The sequence below is a fragment of the Ambystoma mexicanum genome, chromosome 3p (genome assembly GCF_040938575.1).
Source record: "Ambystoma mexicanum isolate Mex_15411 chromosome 3p, UKY_AmexF1_1, whole genome shotgun sequence".
Taxonomy (NCBI): domain Eukaryota; kingdom Metazoa; phylum Chordata; class Amphibia; order Caudata; family Ambystomatidae; genus Ambystoma; species Ambystoma mexicanum.
The window spans coordinates 291126871-291151279 of record NC_090925.1 but is presented as its reverse complement, the minus strand read 5'-3'; the positions used below and the strand labels follow the sequence as shown (position 1 = coordinate 291151279).

The following is a 24409-nucleotide window of genomic DNA, read 5'->3' as shown; positions in this document are numbered from 1 at the left end:
CATCTCTTCCCTGCAGTGCAGGGGCACTAGCGCTGGTTCACGGGCACTATCAGGACCTTGCAGCTGGACCAGGGTTCTCCCTAACTTCCTGTTCAGGTTGCATGCTTGGTACCACTTCGCCATATCCGCTATTTAAACATGAACAAGGGGACTGGGTTTGAGGCATAATCCATTGACTCAATGTCCTTTTCAACCTGATGTAAAATTTATTTTCTCCATGCTTGCCCCTTTGTATCAATCTTGCTCCATGCTTGGCCCAGTGCATCAATCTTTTTTTAAAACATTTTTTTTTATTCTTTATTTTCATTTTACAATGCAGAACATAGTTACAGCTGATTTGTAAATACATTGGAATCCTCAGAATCAAATTCAAATTTACAAATAATAAATGAATCAGAAAAACTACAGTCATCTTAACTATGATTAACTTACAACATATATACAACTTAATAAAGTGCCCCCTATCCCTACCCCCTATTTATTTAAATATGTGATGTAACTCGAAAGCTGGTGCATTGCTCTTTGCTCCATTCTTTGCACCAGCGGAAACGGTGTATGGTATTGCGCAGGTACATCTGGCTACTTTGGGTTCCCTTAAAGTTTAAACTTTTAGAGATGATATTGCACAGCATCAATTAACAGCTCAACGCTCGAATCCTTTCATTCACGTTTTTCGAAATTGTTGCTGCATCCTTCTTTCCAAAGGATATGATCGAGGAGATCCTTCAGCCTCTTCTCTCAAACGTATACATGTGTCTGATAAATAAGTGGTGCTCTTTGCGTTCTTAAAATCCTACATGACCCCCACTCTGACTTCTTGAGGAATTTGTTAACCTGCCAACTGCCCTCTTCTCGCAAGTGATGATGAATTCAGCATCATCGTCCAGGAAACGTACTCAGGATTTGAAAGCAGGCAATGGTGCTTGGAAGAGGACATCACTGGATCCACATGTCCTTTCTCTTCCTCAGTATTGATGTGCTTTATAGATTAAGCTTTACTGTCATCCAGCTCAGTGTGTAATAATAGTACTTGCCCTGCTTCTTGAGATCCTTGGAGACGCGACAGAGGATGGTTTTAGGGTCTCTCTAGCAATTCATGTTCCACAAACTCTTAGGTCACTTTGTAAATGGCTCTGGCAGGAAGCTTGGCATGCACATGAAGTCTCTCTGTATGCAGCTGTGACGGTGAGCCTGCCTATACAGAGCTCTGGTACTACATTGTTAATGCACATGAATGCCCCTTGCACACAGCAGGCAGCTGTATACCAGTGTCCACTTGGCCAAAATGTTGTCCGGGGGCCTGACATAGGGCCTCATCAGGGGTTGGGCGCTAATCGTGCCATGATACCGCCCAACGCTATTAGCATTACTGCAACTCGGTCCGGGGCAATTTGCACGGGATGGTGATTTGCCGTGGGGAGGTAAATTCCCATTGCCATTGGGACGTTTTTAAGATTGAGTTCTGTCTTTTTTTTCTTACAGGCTATCATTACAACGACCTGGTGTCTCCTCATTCTTTGAACATGATTGCCAACCTTTCTGGGTGCTCTGCCCACCGCCGCTCCCCAAACTGCTCTGACATCTGCTTCCACATGCGCTACCGGACGCACGACGGCTCATGCAACAACCTGCAGAATCCAATGTGGGGAGCCTCTCTCACAGCCTTCCAACGTCTTCTGCGGCCAGCCTACCAGAACGGATTCAATCTCCCACGGGGCTTCGCATTGACTGAAGAGTCCGGGGAACTGCCCTTACCTTTGCCCCGCCTCGTTTCCACCACAATGATTGGCACAGAGGCCATCACACCTGATGACCGCTACACCCACATGCTCATGCAGTGGGGACAGTTCTTGGATCATGACCTAGACCAGACAGTTGCTGCAATCAGCATGTCCCGCTTTTCTGATGGAGCGCCATGTGCCAGGGTCTGCACCAACGACCCACCATGCTTCTCTATCACCATTCCAGAGAATGATCCTCGGGTACGCAATGGGCGTTGCATGTTCTTTGTGCGCTCCAGCCCTGTCTGCGGCAGCGGCGCTACCTCGTTGTTGATGAATTCAGTGTACGCTCGGGAGCAGGTCAACCATCTGACCGCATACTTGGATGCCTCCAATGTCTATGGAAGCACAGAGGAGGAGTCCCAGGAGCTCAGGGATATACGACAGCCCAACAGTGGTATGCTGAAGCAGGGGCAATTGGTTCCTGGTACAGGCAAACACCTACTACCATACGCTGTGGGTCATCCAACAGAGTGCATGACTGGTGAAAATGAAAGTTCTGTCCCCTGCTTCCTGGCTGGAGATCACAGGGCCAATGAGCAGCTAGGGCTCATTTCCATGCATACGCTGTGGTTTCGGGAACACAACCGGATTGCTGTTGAGTTGCAGAAACTTAACCCACATTGGGACGGGGATACCATCTACCATGAGGCTCGCAAAATTATTGGTGCCCAAATGCAGCACATCACCTACTCACACTGGCTACCCAAGATCCTCGGAGAAGCCGGGATGAAAGCCCTTGGAGAATATAAGGGGTATGACCGAAATGTGAACTCAGGCATCTTGAATGAATTTGCCACAGCCGCATTCCGTTTTGGACACACTTTGATCAACCCAATCATGCAACGCTTGAATGCCACATTCCAACCAATCCCTGAAGGCCACCTTCCACTGCACAAGGCATTCTTCTCCCCATTTCGGATCATTCAGGAAGGTGGGATCGACCCCATCTTACGGGGCCTCTTTGGGGTGCCAGGGAAGATGAGGGTTCCCCGGGAGCTTCTGAACATGGAGCTGACGGAGAAGCTCTTCTCCATGGTGCACTCGGTGTCATTGGACCTGGCTGCCATCAACATCCAGCGTGGCCGTGACCACGGCATCCCACCTTATGATGACTACAGGGTCTTCTGCAACCTCACCTCGGCACATGACTTCGAGGACCTCCGCAATGAGATCCAGAACTTAGAGATAAGGGAGAAGCTTCGGAGGTAAGTCAGGAGATGGGGACCATAAACAGCCACACAATTGCCTCAAAAACTGTCTCTGCCTGCCATGTGTCCTCTTAAGATGCAAACATTTGTCAGCCGCGATCAACCATGGGTCAAAATGGGGGGCTGAACAGTCCATCTGTTTGTCACAGAGTAGCAAAGCCCTTTCTTTTCTGTCACTTAATGGTTATAACCTAACCCGGGTCAGGCCACATTTAGAATATGGGGTAGAGCGCTGGGCAGAGTATTTGTGAAACAGTAAACACTTAAGGTTGCACTTACATTCTTCTCTTCTTAGCACTTCGACCCATGCACTTCTCCATGAGCACCACAGCACCTATCCCTTACCCCCTCCCCTCTGCACTTGTACGTTCTGAACACACAGGCATTGTAGGTTTGTCTCCCCTCTCTGTTATTCTCATTAATTGTTTGTACCATTAATTCAATTATTTATCTTTGTTGTCATTCATTGTCTACCTTCCCCTGTCCCCACCCTGTTGCCATGTGGGCACTTTGAAGCTGTTTTGCTAATTGCCAATAAATAAATAAAGTCAAGCCACCAAGTTACCTGAAGAAGACTTGCATTCCTGTGAGAGTCTCTGCCATTTGGTATTGATGCTGAAGGCGGGGTTAATCACCCTTTATATGTATATGAATAATAACAACGAAGAACTTGTTTTTTAACGATTATTTGTTTTATAGTTGTGCAAGATTATGTAAATGACAGAGGTGCATTACAAATAACATAACACACATAGTGCTTGCTGCCATATATTTTGCTATTTTGCAGAGCTGAACATCTTAGCTGTTTTGATTACCCCGTTTAATGGCACTCAATTTATAAACACAAGGATGAAAAGCTGTGTCGGTGTTGCTGGGACTTGGCATAGTGTTGATGGAAGAGTAACCTTAGCATTCATCATTTCAATCCCTGAGCTATCTGGTTGGATCATGCATATCCAGAGTCCGCAGGAATCCTTTTACACTACACAAGGATAGAGAGCACATTGCACATTCCTCAAAGGCTGAAAGCAGACATATATTCAATGACATAGAAATAGTATGTTTTAACAGTGCATAATTACACCCTTCTGAGGTGTTCTTGGAAGGCTCGGTTCTTAAGTGGAATTCTTGGTGGGTAATATGTGTGTAGAACCTGGCCCAATTTGGGCCTGGCTAGGTAGGGATACATGCTTGTCCACTGTGGGAACTAAAGACACAGACACGGGGTGTGGTAATAGTTTATTTATTTAGTGTAATGTTGGTGTGTTTTACATTTACATTTACTTACAAAGGGTTCAGTGGCTAGTGCAATCCAGCCCTCCATTAGGCTGGATGCAATGCATAAGAAAATGAAAAAGAAGAACAATGGACAAGGCCCCCTGCCCAGGGTTGGGCTGGGCAGGGGAGAAAGTGTGGAGGACTTTGAAAAAATACTATGGTCGGGAGAATGGTTGGAGGGGGAGGAAACAACAGGAGGCCGATGTCATGAGCTCTCTAGGGGGCAGTGGCCTTGAGCTTGCTCCCAGAGTCTAACAACTTTCCTGAACTGGGCCGCATATACCAGGAGCGGCGTGGTAACTACCGTGGCCCTGGACTGCATGTAGAGAGAAGACAAGGCACCCATAGGGCCTTGGTAGCTGTTGGCCCACTCCGGGGCCAGACCGGGCGGGCTCAACCTTAAAGACCCCACACCGCATGTGCAGGCGGTCTGGGGAGAAGAGCAGAGCTGCACAGGCTGCATTAGTAATTAGTGTTTAATTTTATATATATATATATACTAACAAAAAACGTTGTTAAAGGGACGTTATGGTTAAGTTGTACTAGTAAAAGCCATATGAAATTCAATGGAAAAACGTTGTTACAGGGAGGTTATGGTTACAGGTAAAACCGAAAAAAACAGTTATGGTAAACTAAGCAACCATAACTTGTGCCAACAGTGTGCAAATCAATGAGATTTGTAATGGCATCTTTGATGTCATGGGTGTTAGTCCTTGCAGTGCACACTGGGGGCGCGAGTTATGGTTGCTTAGCTTACCATAACTGGCGAATTTCAGTGTTTTTTCGGTTTTACCTGTAACCATAACGTCCCTGTAACAATGTTTTTCCATTGAATTTCATAGGTTTTTGCTAGTGTAACTTGACCATAACATCCCTTTAGCAACGTTTTTTGTTAGTGAATTTCATAGGTTTTTAGTAGGGCACTGTAACCAGAATGTTGTTTTAGCATAGTGTTTTCAGTAAAGGCGACAGTATTTTAGTAGCGTAACTTAACCATAATGTCCCTTTAACAACGTGTTTTCAGAGAGTACTGACTGGAAAGTACCAAGACCAGAACATCAATACAATGTAGTAAGCACACTGAAGTCTACTAACTGCATAGGTGCTGCAGTAAACAACAGTAGCGAAGCATAATGTCTCATTTATTACTGAGCAATGGCAAGCGCCTTAGAGTGGCTGGAAGAAAATTCCCCTCATGACGCAATGACTTACACTACTAACCCCATTGGTATGCACAGTACTGTGAAGCGTACATTATGTAATATATATTACTATATGTACAACAAACACATTTTCTTTTCTGTGAGAGAACATATTGGAAAGGAAAGCAAGGCAGCAGAAGCAGCAACCCTTCCACAACAGTATATGGCCATAGCAAAGGAAAGAAACGCTGTGCATAGCAAAAAGGACAGGCTAGAAGCCAAAGAGGAAAAATTGGTGAACAATTGTGCCGGCTGAAAGGATGTCTACAAGGGTGGGGGTGATGGGAGATGTTAGGGTGATACCTCAATGTCTTCCTCCCCTCACAACCAACTTTAGGAGATCTCCAATTCCCCACAATAAGTATCCACTTATGCTACCCCTTCCCTTTCCTAATGGTGTGTATGAATGTGTACAAGTAAACGTTAACAAGTGAAAGGTTGTTGAGTGTATATGTAACATGTTTTTTTTGTTGAAATGCCGTTCTCACTCAGCGCCACACAGTCCTCATTGGAATGACCGCAATAAAGGAAAAGGTAGGTGTCCTACGGACACCGCAGTTTCCCGGCCTATGCACAATGACAATGGAGTCATCCGTACGACACCAGCATGCTCTGCATGTCCGCATGTTGTCCTCCACCTATAATGACGTGTGGGAGGGGACATTTGGATGTTGTGCAAGTACACGCATGTGTATCTGTTTCTCTGTGTCCTGGTAACACTGCCACTGTGCAGCATGTGCGAACAAGTGTTGATTAGGTTGCATCGCCCACCCACGGCCTACAGGTACCTATAGAGATAAACATCCAACCTGCTATACCCTATGAACAGCCAGCATCTCCCAAAATGCTTGGCACACATATGGCACCCTATTATTCAGAAGTGGCAACAGTATGCACATGCGCACAACGTATTCCACCCAAAACGCGTCCTACGGATAGCAGTTCGAAAGGAGAGCAGTGACGACGTTACCATGTGACCGGTGACACAATCCGGACCCATGGACAGTGGCAAAGTACAGTGTTGAGGAACGTAGGGAGTGTTTTTTGGAAAGTGCATGCTTACAAACACACAACAATTGGCCGTTGTACATGTATGAAGGTTTTTGAACAATATAGACCTGTTTTCCGGGTCCAAGTTCTCCACAGCAGCCCTGCAAAAGGCCACACCCCAGAGCTGCTCCACAATCTGCTTGCAGCTTTTCAGAACACAGTAGCAGACCACATAGGTTTGGCGTGTAAGTGATGTTGGACAAAATGGGCTGTGCTACATTGAGTTTGCAAGTAATTGCAACCATGTCAGTCCGGCTCAGTGTGCACAGTCATGTAGAAAATTAAGAACGGCCCTTCCTGTGACCCACAACCGCAGGTGTGATAGTCCCAACTGTCCCAATGTCACGGATAGCAAACTGAAACCGGGAGTATGTGCACGTGCATTTCCCCAAGGACGGCGAGGGCCGTGCCCCAATAAAGCAGAAACATTCCTTCTTCCCTTTCTACTGTCTACTTTCCAACACACTGTCATTGCGTACTGTTAAAAAGTTCCACACACATCCACCAATAGCATTGAAGAGCTCCCCATGTAACAGTATCAGTTCTGTACAACAGTCCTCTGTGTACACACCACGGCCAGAAACGTTATTGCGCAATACCTCTGCCTCCACAGTCCCATTTCCATTACCGTCATCCTGAAAATCCCTGGATTTGGTTTTTGCGCTGTGTGCGTGGGTGGGGGAACAAATAGCAACCAGGGTAGGGGGAGTTTGTGGTAAGGGGCGGCTCTTAAAAGAGTTTTCCTTTTAGATGCTTCTAGAGAAAACCCTTTTTCAGTTTTTATTTGCTTTTGCGTTTTCTTGTGCTCACATTATTACAGTAAACTCTTCACTGCATCCTGTAGACAGGCAAACAAAATGGCATTGCCAATGGGTGACAACAAAATGACATTTTCTTGGAAAAACTCAGCATTTCCACAACTAATGAGGTCTTTGTTGCAGAAGAATATTCCATGAGCGAACAAAAAAGTATACATGCTTCTGTTGATGAGACACCTTCCTGTGTCTAGCTCGGAACAACACCCATGAGCAGTGGCCCATCCTCCTTGTGGTATTATGGATGAGAAAATCACCTTGGCAGTGGGAAAAAGCGTCTTCACGACTTCCAGCAATCTCCTCAGTCGACGGAACAAATCTAAGCGAGCCACGTAACCCATATGCATGCAGCCGTAGTGGATGACAATAACATCGACAGTCGCAAAAGTGGCCAGGTCTTCGCAAAGTGGATGCATATCGGCGAAATTGCACTCATACACAGGGTTTCCACAATGCGCCCACTCCTTCCAAACCAAAATTGCTTTCAGTGTCTTTCCAGGGCATAGTTATGCAGATCTATGACAAAGGGATCACCTACAGTCAACACAATGCATTTCGCCATGTCAGCCACCCCCAGTATGCAGAGTATAATGCACAACAGTTTGACCGCCCCTTCCTCTGAACGACACCCACAGTACCTGATTGGATAATCCCCACAGTGTCAATTGGGCGACATGGTGCGAAGGGCAGAATTTTGCACGTGCACTTCCAAAAGTACAGCGAGGGCCGCACCCCTGTAAAGCTGGAGCAGTCCTTCTTTCCTTACTATCTTCTCTGCAGCACTACATCATTGAGTTACATGTAATTAGGCACACACGCATCCACCAATCACATCAAAGCCGCCATCATCCAACACTGTCACTCCTGTACAACACTTCAAATGTACCATTACACATTTACAGTACAAGTGTCGTCCCATTCCAAAGCACGTCCACTACAAAGTTCAGTAAAGGTATGCATGATTTCTCCATCCACATGGCCACCCAGGATGTGGCACGTGTAGTCCTGAAAGTACTGCGGATCCCGCTACCTTTTCGTGATAGTGAGGGGGTCTGGCAGAGGAAGCAATATCAAGCTGGGTAGGGGATTGGGTCTTCCATCGTAGATGTGTAAAGGTTTTTTTTATTATTATGTTTTACATGCGTGCAAGCAACTTTTTTTGTTTTTTCTCTTTATATGTGTTTCTGTTTGAGTCTCCTCACATTTTTACCACATTCTCGTCAATGCTTCTTGCACAGTGTAAAAGAAAATGGCATTGCCAATAGCGGTCAAATAAATGCAATTTCTACGGAACCACTGCATATTTTGCGACCTCATGATCTCATAGTGGGTGGAGACCATGCCAGCAGTCTGCATACATTCACACATGCTTCTGTTTATAACACACCTTCCGACCTCTGGCTGGGGACAAATTACACTGGCATGGGCCCATACTCTTCTTGGTGTTATGCATGAGAAAATGACCTTGACAGTAGGAAAAATCTGCATCACTGCATTCAGCAACCTCTTCAGGTAATGGATTAAACGTCCACACGACATGTAACCCAAATGTAGACTTCCATAGTGCACCATAACAAAGTCTACGTTCATGACGGAGGCCACATATCTGCAAAGGTGAACCATCCCGCCGAAACTGCTGTCACCCTGACAGCCCCAGAAAGCATCCACTCCTTCCAACCCGAAATTACCAGCAACGCCTCTTTGCACACAACACCTATGCAGATGGCGCACAAAGGTATCACCGACGATACTGTGCGTCTCTCCATCTTGACCAACCTCGCGACACAATATTGGGAAGAAATGGTACCGCCCCTTTCGGTCAACCACACCCTAAACACCTAATTTTTTCCCACAATTCCATTTCCATGGCCACCATGCTCATAATGGCAGGATATGGCATGTGCGCTTTCCCATCTACAGTGAGGGCCACAACCCAGTAAAGCAAACACAATACTTCTTCCCTTTGCACTGGCATTTTTTCAGCACTCCCTCATTGGGCGAGCGCCATTCTTGTTCGTACACAGCGCGAGCAGCTGGTCAGAGATATCTTCACCGGAGCCCCAGACCTACAGGCAACTACTTACCGCCTGCCTCTGAAAACATCAGGCTCACTACGGGAGCCCTGCAGCAACGTCCCTTCGCTACTGCCAAAACAAGATCACCCCTCAGTGAACCTTCTTTGAACCCGGACATCGACCACCTAACCATGAGGGTCCCAACTACATGCAGTTGAACCTCTTCCCTCATACGCAAGGGAGTCCTGCTTTACCTGGCCCCAGAAGAAGGCTGTTCCCTTCACACAGCCGAAACGTCTAGTGTCATTGTGCCTTGAGCCTACATCTTCCAGGCCATTGACCAGAATCCTTACTACCACCTTCATGTGGACGTCAAAAAGTCACCTTTGAAATGCTGCACTGTATGGACTAAACAGGCCGAATTGAGTGACTACCTGTCATCACTGGACATGTCTTGTTATTTAAAGTATGTACTTAATATTTGAAATACATGTACTCTTGTTCTAGATAACTTACCAAGTGGGTGACTAGGTTTATTCTATTTTTGTCTCATGTTTAAAAAATGCTTTTCATGTTTTATTTATGGTATTTACATTGAGTCACCAATGTTTGCAACTTGCGACCTAATTAATAAAGGTCACCAAAACTGTTTTCTCTCCAGGACTTGGATTTGTACTTTCCTCCAATGGTACATACTTATATAGATGTATTAAAACTTTAATATGCAGATGTGCTCAAACTGTCACTACAATAATTCAATGTAGTGCAAATGCTCGAGGACAGGACAACCACCCTGTACAAAATACCATGCTCATAATGGCAGGATATGGCATGTGCGCTTTCCCAACTACAGTGAGGGCCACAACCCAGTAAAGCAAACACAATACTTCTTCCCTTTGCACTGGCATTTTTTCAGCACTCCCTCATTGGGTGCTGTCAAATTTTCAAACACGCATGCAGCAATCACATACAAAACCTATGCATTGCACACTGTCATTTCTGTACACCACTCCATATTTACTGTTAAACACTCAGTGCACGTTCCATTTGATTCCAAAGCCCCTCCATCAGAAACTTCTGCTAAAGAATGCACGATTGCAGCATCCACAAAGATCCTGAGGCGCACCCAGCAGGCCTTTGGCAATGCGCACAACAGTGCAGCCCTTGCCCACACCCACACCCACCACAACACTATGTATCTATGCATGCGACCATATGGGCAGCTAACATTATGAACAAACGTAACATACGCAGCGGCACTTCTACCCAACTCCCCCACACCATAAAACAACCCATTCACGAAAACATGTCACAATTAGCAGAATCCACAAACATACCACAGCCTGCACCACCCCTACCCACTGCCATTCACAAAGTATTGAGTGACTGGCAACCTAAGCACAATATCTTCACAACATTGGGCCTACTTCAATAAATCTACACACAGCAGAGTAACCAAGCACATATAAGCTGAACTTCAACCATACCATCTTCCATACTCCCATTATAGAAACACGGCATCCTGTGGCCACACTGCACAACTTCTCACTGCACCATCTCCTGCCATACACCAAATACTGTAGCATGTTAGCATGTTGCAACTATCACCACAACCATGGAACGCACAATATATGCTTCTCAACTCACTAGTGCTGCTGTAGTACGTCTACAATGTGCTCCACACCCATTCTCCAAAGATCACCACCCTGTGGCTATAAGCTGCACTTCAACCATACCCTCTTCCATACTCACAATATATAAACACTGCACCCTGTGGCCACACTGCACAACTTCTCACTGCACCATCTCCTGCCGTACACCAAATACTGTAGCATGTTGCAACTATCACCAAAACCATTGAACGCACACAACAAGATTTTCAACTCACTTGTGCTGCTGTAGCACGTCTACAATGTGCTCCACACCCATTCTCCAAAGATAAGCACCCTGTGCCTGTTGCACTGTCAAATCTGCATTGCTGCAGTGGATGTGCTCCTTGCACACATTCCCCGCACCGTAATGCAACCATGCATGTCAGCATGTCACTAACTACCACTATGCACATACGCACCACTGGCACCAGCACTCCTACCCAAACTTTGCACCGCAAAGGAGCTATACAGCATAAAATGCAACAGTTACCATCATCTACAAACATTACACTGTCTCCAGCACCCCTAACCCCTTTCATTCACATGCTATGGTCTTACCCACTTTCACTCAGAACGTATTGTGTCACTGCCAACCTAACCACAAAATGTTCACAACATTGTCCCTACTCCAAGCAATCTGCACACAGCACACTATCCAAGCACATATAAGCTGCACTTCAACCATACCCTCTTCCATACTGACAGTACGCAAACACTGCACCCAGTGCCCACACTGCGTGACTTTTCACTGCACCATCTCCAACCACACATGAAAAACTTTTCCATGTTCTAACAGTGACCACACCTGCGAAACCAAACACGCACGCATGGCAACTCAATTCTGCTGCTCTATTGCTCCACAACCATTCTGTACACCACCCTCTAACTTCTGTAGAGTCAAAAATGCATTACTGCTGAGGGTGTGTTGAAGCCCTAGGCTCTTGAGTGCATAGCCTACGGCCTACAGCTTTCGGCCATGCACCCAATAGGCTAGGCTTTGAACACACCCACTGTAACGTAATGCCACCATGCATGTCACCATGTCACCAACTTCGACCATCCACATACACACCATTGTCACCAGCTCTCCTACCCAACCTGCTCACCGCCATGGAGCTATGCAGCAAATAATTGTACCAGTTACCATAATGTAGAAATAAAACAATGTCTCATGCACCCCTGTGCACATTCATTCACATATTATAGGAAAACCCACTTCCATTCACAAAGTACTGTGTCACTGCCATCCTACCCACATATTGTTCGCAATATTGGCCCCACTCCAACCAATCTGCACACACCACACTATGCAAGCACCACCCTCCACTGAATGCAGAGTCAGACATGCATTGCTGCGGTGGGTGTGCTGAAGCCCTAGGCTCTTGAATGCATGCCCTACTGCCTACAGCCTTCGGCCATGCACCCAATAGTCTACTCCTTCAACAGACCCACCACTACTTCATGCACCCATGCATGCCACCATGTGCCCAACTACTGCAATCCATCCGCAGAGCACAGCCACCCGCGCTCTCACCCAACCTATGTCATGTGCAATTCACTCCCCTTCTGAAATTCACCTGCCACCACTCACCACGAAAAGAGGCCGCCGCAAACAGGTCATGGCACAAGCTATCGGGCCGTTACGACAGCTGCCTCAAATCACCACACAAAGTAGTCACCTGTCTAGGTACTCGCAAAATGGCGCAATACGTGCAAATTCTGCAGGCACTCCTCTGTCTTCTTCCATCTATTTACATATGTCACATGAACCACTTCTCACTCCCTCACCCTTTCCCTCCCTTCTTGCCACCAACACATGGCGTACGGTATATTTTCCAGACCCTTCCACCGGGGCACTGTCCTCCGATACACCATGGCAGCGTTAGCCATAAAATGTTGATGCACAGCACGCTTCCCTCCAGCCAAACACGGCCACATCTAAAGTTCTCAGACAGCACGCCGTTCCGCAAGCCAATGACAATAGGTCCGCGGAGCGTACAGGGAAATGGGTCTGCGGAGCGGACCGATATATCACAAATCTTTAGAGATGTACATTTCAGTTGTTTGCAACAAAAGTACTGATTGGATTCCCACCAAACACACAAAAGCACACTTTCTGACCCAAGCCCCCGCTCCTGGCGCAAATTTGGTGCAAATCCATCCATCCGTTCGGGCTGTAGCCGTGCGCAAAGTTTTGGCCCATTTAGTCTATGAAAAAAATATATTTTTGGAAACCCCCCTATAGCTTTGCCCCCCTTCACGAAACCTCGCCCAACTTGGTGAGAAGATTCAGAGCCGGCCATATACTTTATTTTGCAAAGTTTGGTGACGGTTCCTACAGTGGGAGCGAAGTTATAAGCTGGCAAAAGTTATACGCTGGCAAAAAATGGTCTTCCTATGAGTTTAGCAACTTAACCATAACTACACGGCCGCTACCGCAGGCCGTGTAATTCAGTGAAAAAACATGTTAAAGGTACGTTATGGTTAAGTTGCACTAATAAAAACCTATGAAATTCAGTCAAAAAACTTTGTTAAAGGGACGTTATGGTTAAAAGTAAAATAAAAAATAAAAAATTCACCAGTTATGGTAAGCCAAGCAACCATAACTCACGCCACCACTGTGCACTGCTAAGACTAACTCCCACGACATCAACGATGACAACACAAATGTCATTAATGACATCACTGATGACATCACATATGTGGGCCACTTGTTTTTGTTCACCGACATATCTAAACCAGCCGGTTTTGTTCACTGACAGTCAGAATATGAAAATTGAAAAGGTGCTATATATCTAGACGTTAACCTTCTTGTATGTTAAAGTACTTTCCTTAGGATTTAGTCTCAGCTCATATTGCACATAGGCAGACCAATAAGCAGGCCTCAAACACACAATTCTTTTTTATACATGAAGATGAACTTTAATGTTATTGACATTTTCTGGTGCTGTTGTTTCTTTCTTTCTGATTTGTATGCATTGTGGGTCTGCATTTGTATTGTTTGTACTAACACAATTGTGTAGTAAGTCTTGAATTATTAGCTATTTATTCCATGTTTAACTCTACTCAAAACTCTGATAAATTAGCATTCATTATTTTACTATTCAAAATGACCAGATTAAAAATATTGTACTTCTATGGTACATGCTGCAGCCATTGCTTGTGTGTATGTATGATTAGACTCCTGCATTAACAACATACTCCAATATAATGTTTTGTTTAGATGAGTACGTTCTATAATACATCAAGTAGTTCATAATAGGTCTTGTGATCATCCCTTACATCTTGTTACCAACATTATAAACACAAACACTTGTAGGGACTTTTCATCAAAATTAATTTCATATGTGATGTCATCAGTGATGTCATTAATGAAATTTGTGTTGTCATCTTTGATGTCCTGGGTGTTAGTCTTAGCAGTGCACGGTGGTGAAGCGAGTTATGGTTGCCTAGCTCACCATAACTGGTGAATTTCTGGGGGTTTTCGGTTGTACATGTAACCACAACGTCCCTTTTAACTAAGTTTTTTCACTGAATTTCATAGGTTTTTATTAGTGCAATTTAACCATAACGTCCCTTTAACAAAGATTTTCCTGTTATTTCATAGATTTTCATGAGTTTAAATGTTTCATGATGTTACATCACTGTATATAAGTTATTAATAATTCCTCTTTTAACATATATGAAAGAACTGTAAACCTCCTTTAACAGACATATTTTTTTGCAATGCATACTAATGTGTTGTTATTGGCAGCACATGCTGAGGATGCAAGTCATGGTTGAATTGCCTAGGGAATGAGGCTCGACCATGACCCCAGCCCCACCAAACCACCCCCGTTATCCACTGCACCTACCCTGCATCTTCCTAGTCCAGTGTCCACCGTACCCTCATAATGTGACCAATGGCCTGTGCTCATGGCTTTTAGCCATTGCTAGTCTCCACAATCCATGGGACATGGGCTTTGGCCATACCGCATTCCCCAATAGGAAAATCAGAGTAGACATGTGCCCATGCCAAGGGCCAGGCACACTGCCCAGGCAGTAAAGTTATTTCACAATTTTTGTACTTAGTAAAACTTTCAAAAAAGTAAAACACAGGACAGATTTGCAAAAGCATGCTTTCAGGTCCTTGCTGATGCTCCACACACAAGTTTGCTGCAAACCCGTCCAGCACTTCGGGCTGCAGCCGCAAGCATAATTCTTTCTCCCATTTAAACATAGCGCTTCGGCCATGCCTTATGCACCAATAAATAAATCAGAGTAGGCATTTGTCCTTGCCGAGGGCCTGGCCCACTGTCCCTGCACCAAAGTTACATCACTATTTTATGTAATTACATTTGGACACTTTGGAAAAATAAAACACAAGACAGATTTGGAAAAGCATGCTTTCAGGTCCTTGCGGATGCTCCTTGCGCAAGTTTGTTGTAATCCAGTCCAGCACTTCAGGCTGTAGCCTCAAGCAGAATATTTTTTTACATTGAAACCTACGGCTTCGCCCATGGCGAATGCCCCAAAAGCAAATCAGAGTATACATTTGTCCTTGCTGAGGGCCAGGCCCACTGTCCGAGTACCAAAGATATATCACAATGTTTTGTACTTACATTTTGACACTTAAGAAAAATTCAAACACAGGCACATTTGCAAAACCATGCTTTCAGGTCGTTGCCATTGCTCCTTGCATGAGTTTGCTGCAAATCCACCCACGTTTTATTTTTTTTAAAGTGTCAAATTGTACGTACATAAACTAGTCATATATCTTAACTGCCACTTGACAAGATCTATTCAGACTTTGCACAAGCATTCAAGGTTGGGTCTATAATCTTTCTAAAATCTGTTGTGCACATTCGTCAAACACAACAAAGTTTAAAGCCATCTAAAAATGTTCAGTCCCCCCATTTAATTTTGCCCCCTCTTGACAAAATCCCAACAAACTTTGCAAAAACAATGAAATCTGGGTCTAAAATAGTTTCGCAAACATTTGTGCAAATTCGTCAAACACTACCAAATATACAAGCCTTTCAAATATTTTGGGACCCATCCTCTTATTTTGCACCAAACTTTGCATTCGGGGTCAGGTCTAAAATGATATTGCTAAATTTCGTGCAGTTTCATTGAGTGGCCCCAAAGTTATAAGGCATCCCAAAACTGCTTTTCACCAACTCTGTAATACATAAATATGCATGTATGTCCCCAAACATCTGAGAGTTCATTATCTGATCATTCGCCTCTCCATCGGTGCCTTAAGGTGGGCAGGATTATCAATCCCTTACCAAGATGGAAGCTTCAGTCCTCTGTGCTGAGCAACGCTGCCTATGTGCATATGGTACATACTGAAATACCAGATTTTTTCTCCTGTATCGGCAGCCCAGTGGACTTCAGTCGTATGTTAAGGTTACCATAGAGCAGTGGTCTTCAAGTCTTTTAGGCCTGGGCCAGTCCCCAAGCAAAATGTGGGCAGGCTGGGCCCCCCAGAAAATGCCAAATGGACAGTAAGTTCAAATGGCTATGAACTATTCGTGCTGTAACCGCACCCTACTTCCAGTATAGTCTCTGGGCTCTGATCACAGTCTCTGGCATCCCACATCCCACTCCTAGCCCAGTCCCTGGGCTCTCCCCACCCCACTACAGACCCTGGGCTCTCCAAACCCTGCTCCCACCACAATCCCATGGCTCCCTGCTCCCAGCACAGTCCCAGGGCCAGTGGTGGCTGGTGAATTTCTTAAGTGGAGGGGCATAAATATTTCTAGCAGATACGCCATAGAGACCGAGTGAAGTGAGGGAGTCCAAAAAACAAGGGGGTGTTGGGGGATTCCCCCCCCGTGAATTATTTTAAAATTATGGGTTAAAATGTTGCATTTTAGAGCATTCTTTAAAAGAGATGTGTAAAAAGCCAAACAGTTTGTAATTGGCGCTGGGGGGGCGAGGGGGCAGGCATGATTTTTTTTACTGAACATCTATGATAAATGTCCAGTAAACAGATACCATCACTGTCCCCTGGGCCCCACAGGGGGAAAGCATGGTATTTTTGACTGGATATCTATGATAGATATCCAGTTAAAAAAATACCATCCCTGTCCACTGGCTCCACAGCGCCTCAGAAGGAGAGCTGATTTTGGCAGGTGGGTAGGGGGGTTGTGCATAAATGCCTTTGTTGTACAACCCTCCTTCCTCCCTATAAACTCCACTCGTCAAAATCAGCTTGATGAACCAAAACACACACACACACATTCACACAGCAATCACTATCATTCACATGAGCACCCATCACCATACACTCACTCATAAAACAAGAATACATGCATCCATATACATATTTAAATAAAACATAAATGAACATAAACGTACCTTCTGCAGGGGCCTGAGCGTGGGTGCTGAATCGCCCCGCTCCAGGCTGCTCTGTCCGTATGTGCAAGGAGGTGCAGGAGCTCCCCCTCGCGCATACAGACATGCAGTGCCCAGCCAGCATTTCCAATGAGCTATGCAAGGCTGGCAAAGCAAAATGCCCCCAGCCTTGCATGGATCAATGAGCATGTCCAGCTGGGGAACTGAACTGAACTGTCAAAGGGAAACAGTGTTACCATTTGACAGTTCAGCCAACCCAGTAGCACTCCCTCCGCTAGAAAAAGCAGCTCAGAGAGTGCTCAGTGTTTCACTGGGCTGGCTCCTTGTCTCCTCCATAATGGGTGAGGGGGCCAGTGGGTGGACGTCCCCCTCGCCCATTATGGATGAGCCGACAGGCTCGGACTGGCCTATAGGGCAATAGGGCAATGCCTGTACCAAAGATGCAAAATGCTAGTGTGTGCCAGTTGTTTGGGTTAAAATGGGACACTTTTTTGGCCAATGTGGGCCAGTTTGATGAGTTACTTCACTATGCAACTAGTAGTTTTGACCATTGTTGCTGTATAAATATTCTTTAAATATCACAATTTACTTACATTTTAACAATAACCCCCCCTTGGGTACTATCCAAACAGTCTGTGACTAAAGGAATGAATATCCGTTTGCCACTGCGGGCCACTCTGTCATTGGTGCGTGAGACAGTTTTGTGCTCCAGTCCAACCATGTGAGCCGCCTCTGCCCATTTCCCCCAGTTTGAAGACCTCTGCATAGAGATTATTAACGTCTGGGACATGGGGAGTATGATGCCATTTAAATATGGAGATTATGGCTGTAGAACACCATAATTATATATTTTTAATGTCTTTATTGCATTTTATAACATATAGTTCACACAGTCCATGTTCCTCTACATATCCCATGAAGAATGTGTAAGTCCACCAGTTAATCAAAACCCTTTCAACCTCAATCCCCACCCCCGTAACAGCCTACCTCCGTCACAACTTACAATAACAAGACAAGGGCAGCAGCAACTCTCAATCACCAATTCTCAGCATAAAATGCATATATAGGAACACACTATGTGGAAGCTAGCCCCACATCAGTCTCCAACCCATCCACCACCCATCAGGCAGTATACCCTCAATCCTCCCATAGCCATTATTCACCCAAATCCTCTCCCTCCACTGGGGCGTATCATCCAACGGGTAGCAATGTGCCTGAGCCAGCAAGTTCTAGGTCATTAGGGCATTGTCGGCCTCATCTGTTCACCTCTCCTGTCCTTAGATCAAATCGCTGCTTTGGCTAATGACCACCTCTTGAGATACGCGACACAACATGTGGGCCTTTCTCATCTTTCCACGCTAGGGCGTCCTGCGCTTTGCCAGCACAAATGCCAGGTCCACAAATTTCAGCACATGTTTTTTAACCCTTGATCCCTATCTAGGTTACTTTCTCAAAAAGGCACACTTGGGGCAGGTATGAGTTGTTCTCAATGTTCAATTGAGCCAATGTGTCATACATTTCCCCCCCAAAACCTCTGCATCACATGGCAGCTCCAGAACAAAAGCACCAGATTTTGGAAACGTTTTGGCAATCCTCACAGGTGTCCGATGTACCCTGTGAAGCAGCTGATATTGTGTCAGTTTGAGCCATGAGTTCCGTGACACTTTTCAGGGGTATAGTAGCGTTCTCTCCCAGGCATCATCAAAGGTGATGCCAATATCCTCCTCCCATGCCATCCTGAGTCGGCGCTCCTACCCACTCAGCATAATAGACATCTCCTTGTCTAAATTTGACGCCACCCCAGGAATCTCAGTCACTGTATACAATCCATCCAATAACCCATCTGTTTACGATTCCAAAGGAAGTGTTGGTCACTACTTTTTTTGCCAGGTTCATCACAGCTGCATAGGTCAGAAACAGTCCCTTTGGCAGGGCATATCTATCACAGCGTTCCCCAAATGGTATTAGGACCCCATTGTCAAAGACATCCCCCACACTGCAAGTCCCAGATCATCCCACTTTCTCAGAGCCATACATCCATGTCCATCCCATGCATCGACTGAAACAAAGGGATGTTAGGGGACTATGGGTCATTTACCGTCAGCCGCTTGAGCACTTGCTTCCATAATATACCTCCAGGCTTCAGTAGCGCAAGACAGTTCACAGTTTTCTTATAGGCCACCCAGAGGATTTACTTTAGAACATATGGTTTCACTAACAAGCCAACACACTAATTTCTGGGTTCCCCTAACCTGCTATACACTGTGCCACGAATTGCAACTGAGCTGCAAGGTTATAAAGCGCAAAGTCAGGAAGTTCCAGACCCCCTTTCTCGTAGGATCCTTGCAGGGTTGTCAGTGCTTTTTCCTCCTAGAGTTCACACATAGAAGATCCCTAAATCGCTGATGTAAGAAAACAAAGTGCTTGCCCGGCACCGCAAATGACACATTTGTGTACTAGTGCAGCAGTCTCGGCAGCAGAAACATCTTTACCAACGCAACCCTATATCTATGAGAGTGTCAATTTCTCCCAAAGCTCCAATGTAGGCACCTTTCTTTTGCAAGGCCCTATCTTTGTGGCACAAGTAAGTATCTTATGAGTCCTGATGAATTTCAAACCTGAGGTATGGAAAGGAGGAATCAGCCAAGGCAGTGACTGTAATGCACCTGGCCGCCACTCCTGTGTCCTCAGGGCTGCCAAAGGGAACAAGCACGACTTCCTCCAATTTATCTTAATCCTTGAAAACGGACCAAAGCCCTCTACCACCTCCAGTATATAAGGCAGGTTAACAAACAGGTTATTGATATACAGAAGGATATCATCTGCATACATCGAGATCAGATGTTGATTCCCCGACATGCATAGCAGCATCAATGAACTCTGTACTCAAGTACACCGCCAAAGTTTGCAGAGCCATTATGAACAGTTTTGGCGATAACGGGCCCCCTGTCTTGAGCTGGGCTTAATGTTGCATTCCTCAGAGCTCACTCGCCCAAAGCAATAAATTTGTATTCAGAACATTGATTAGCAGAGTTTGCTACATAAAATGTTCTGGATTAGCAAACAAACCCATTTTATTAGCAATGGTATACTAATATTTTTAATGTCCCCAGAAGTAGTTTGTACACAACACATAAAACGAGCAACAATATAGCATTTGAAGTAAGACATAAGTGAAAAAGAGTCAGGCCTTGCAAATTCCTTATAATTCCGGTAGACCTGCAGGTCAAACAATTTAGTTTACCTACTCGACCTAAGAGAAATGCACTTAACACTTGGCAACTGATGACAAAAAGTTTAAATGGGCATTCTATAAAATGGTGCATGTCAACAAAAACCCACTTTGTTTGGAATGCTGCTGCTGCCACCCGGAGGCCAGCCAGGCACAGTGAAACTTTTATTTGAAATTTACTGCAAACAAAGAAAATATTAAATAAAGGTTTCAAACATCCCTTGCAAATGGTACACGCCCTTAATAAAATCTATTTGACACTTGACTATGTGAGTGGGTGAGCAGACTTTGCATGTCTGTAAAATGTTAGCTGCATGAATTGACACAAATAGATACAATAAAAAGACTCTGTAAACAGTTTGGCCACCTCTCTAATGTTTGTGCTATTATACAAGGCACTCATAATCAAGAAGGCAATCATAATCATAGTGCAAAGGGAGCTCTGGAGGCTAACTACAGTGGATGGTATTGCAGCAAATCTGTAGATGTACAGACTGGATGGAACTATTGAGCACTACGTTGCATACATGTCTAGTTAGTTTGTGTATTCATTATGCAAGAGGAAGGAAAGTAAGAGACTAAGCAGAGTGGATGGCAAAGCAGGCAGAGAACTGGACAAACTAGGGGGGAAATTGTAGTTTGTGGCCATCTCACTTTCAGGGTAGCTGGTATAAAGCAGGGTGAGAAGAATATCCAGGAGTATGGGTTCAGCTCATGGGTTGAGTACCAGTTGCAGATGTATGCAATGACAGGTCAGAGAACTAGGTTTGCCGTCAAATGTTAGCCTGTAATCATGTACATTTTCAAAAGTTTTCACTCGTCAATATGATGCATCTTCCCCAATAGAATGAAATCTAGTTGGCACTGAGAATTAGATATACTAACCTAAACTTTACTGTAAAGCATGGAAGCACTGCAGTGTTTTACAGTAGCAATACTGCACTAATGCATTATGTAAGGAATGGAATTGCATGAAAATCTAACATTAATACATACTGATCTTTGCCAGACAGGATATAGTTGGCTTAATAAAAGTGTCACCCTGATTACCTCTGACTTGCAATTACGTGAAGAAAGAAAATATTGACTAGCACTCCCACACAGGCCTTTGGCACATAAGAGTGGAGATGATTGCTGCAGTGAACAGTGGAAAAAAGGGTGTAGAGAGGCCTGAGGGCACGGGAGGAATGCAGGGCGAGCTGTGCTTTCATTGAACAGGGTAACTTAAATAGCTATCTTTGCTACACAAGTGGTGCCAGTTTAATTAGCAAACCTACAGAATTGCATAGCATGTTGCAATACGACATTGCTTTTTTCATGCCTTGCGCGCTGATTTAACCCTTGCTACTGGGTCTATTTACAGTAGAAAGACCCATTTCAAGAACCCCTCCCTGATCCCGAATTTACACATCACAGCAAACATCCAATCCCACCGAGTCGTACACCTATATCCCATCTAGCGATACCAGTCTTCCTTGACTGCAAAACAACTGAGCACTAACACATTGCAACTGTCTGAGGCTTTGAAAGGTATTTCTATGCAGCACAAACCTCGTCTGGTCAGGGTGTATCAACTGAGGTATCACCTTCTGAAGACACTTTGCCGGTATAGAGTAAAAAATCTAAGTATCCCCACTGAGCCTTGACAAAGGTCTGTAAGAATTGCAGCCGGCAGGGTCCTTTTCTTCCTTCAGAATTGGCACTATCACTGCTTGCCACACGGACTTAGGCAGGCTATCCTTCTTGTATGATGCATTCAGCGTTGTTAGGAAAGATTTCCTTTTCATGTGCAATTTTCCCTCCAGTTGTGAACCCCCCAACTTTTTGCTGATGTCTGAACACCATAGTCTGACTTTACCATAGAAGCACAGCCTTCTGCTGCACTCCCCTGGGCTTTTCGCTCACTTTTAATGGAGAAACTGACCTGCCCTTAAAGACAGTCAGTACTGGGAAACTTTGTTTCCCTTAGTCCTTGTCCATGTTGCAACTTTTCTGCAACATGTAACAAGTGTACAATGTACCTTACAGTAGAGTGCACTTGGGTCTATTCATTTCCAAAGGCCCTTGATACTCTCAAAGGATTTTTTAGGAGAAGTGCAGGTGCGCCTTGGACAGGGCTGGTGGCAGTTTATCATTTCCTATATTTTTAACCCTTTCCTTCCAGGGCAACCGCGATTACCACGTTTGGCACAAATAGGTCGCCTGGCTCTAAATTGGCCATGCCACAAGGTTCTTTGTCCTGTCCTTTGGCCATCTTGCCCCTTCCCCTTGCCCAGGTCGAGCCGACCTGGGTCAGTCCTTATTTGGGGATGCATTTTCCCGCGAAACGCCAAGCTTTTGCGGTCTTCTGCATGCCTTGTGTGTGTGCCTCCAGGATGTGGGCTGGAATGTCTGGTTCTAATACACATCCTGGGTGCCAGAGAGTCTGGAGTGCTGTGAATGCCTGGGACCACCGTGGTCCATGATTTGTCTAAGTATGGTATGCCTGTAGGTGAGCATATCTCCCACTGGGTCCTCTTTGTTTTGGCGCAAAGAAGATTCTGGTTAAGATAAGGCCCCAAACCCCCATACCATGTTGATCTCTGGAGTTCTCACTGAACGAAGGATAGGATCCAAGTATCCTGAAACTAAGAAGCCGAGTCGAGGAACCACTGGTGACCCGCTGGAAGTTTTGGCACCCTGAGCCTGCTGTCATCCTGTGGGACTCCTCTCCATCTGGTCGTCCGAGAAGGTCTACGAAGACGCTTCAGCTCATTGGAATAGTGGGACCAACTATTCTCAGCACCTTCATCAAAACCTGCAAGTAAGCCTTCTCGGAAGTGTCCCTGGGCCAACCAGTGGGCTGACCAGCAGACTCTGATAATGCCGCCGTTTTGAGGAGGCCCTCGAAACTTGGTATATAGCTAGCTCTGTGTTCACGGCACCCTCGCACCGAATTTCATAGACTTGGTGTTCCCAGGTCTGAAGTGAGACGAGTGCGCCAGAACCGGAGTACACGCGGTTACTGTGTCGCCCAGCCGTGGTGATGAACTTTGCAGGTGCCCTGCATTTGTGCCCCTCTTGCCCCTGAAGACTGCTGCAGTGAAGCTGGCCTGATCCATCCACCAGGAGCAGAGAAATCGCCACTGTCCCGTTTTGGAATCATCACTGTATCTTCGCCGCTGAAAGCCACAGAGCTGTCGAATTGCTTCACTTTAACCTGCAACCGAAGTGGACTTGACTGCCGAAGTTTGGTCCAGAGTGCGCCTGGGGTCGGTGAGTAATCGCAACCCTTATCGGTGGCCCCTAGCACCTCCATCCATTTTTATGCATGAGTGGCCCCTTGGGGCCCCTCTCCTTTCCACTGCTAGTGCGAACTAGATAACTATTCCCAACTCTTGGAATCGATTCTGCCCTCAAATGGAGATCCTCCACGAATAGTCGGAACCTATTCTTCATTGTCTCACCAACCTTTCTGAGTTGCTACAGACCCCTGAAGAGACCCCGTTTTTCCCATTTGAACTACCGCATGCGCTTGCATTGCATGTACATTTGAGCATATGGCTCCACTCTTCTTAGGGATTGGACTGCCTCCTAGATAGGAGTGTGTTGGATGCAGAAGGGACTAAAGACTATTTGCACTGCCTGTTTCCTTCCCCTTTTAGGTTGTGGACCCATTTCGTCCATTAACCCTTTAGACCCCATTGGTCTTGTATATATGTATTTAGATAGGATTGTGTTGGCTTAATAAGTATTACCGTGATTTGATTTGTGTGTTGAATTGCAAAGGCCTTGAAATAAATGTATATGCATATTTAATATATCTACACCTGACTGGGAGTGATTTGTAAG

General features: G+C 45.4%; 1 protein-coding gene across 1 annotated transcript in view; it reads left to right on the top strand.

The window, feature by feature from the left end:
• LOC138580351 (peroxidasin homolog) overlaps window positions 1-24409 on the top strand; it is a 375430-nt gene that overhangs the window by 261397 nt on the left and 89624 nt on the right. Inside the window, exon 15 of the mRNA XM_069650821.1 lies at window positions 1483-2989. Coding sequence (XP_069506922.1) covers window positions 1483-2989 — 1507 coding nt within the window. The remainder of the gene's footprint in view (window positions 1-1482; window positions 2990-24409) is intronic.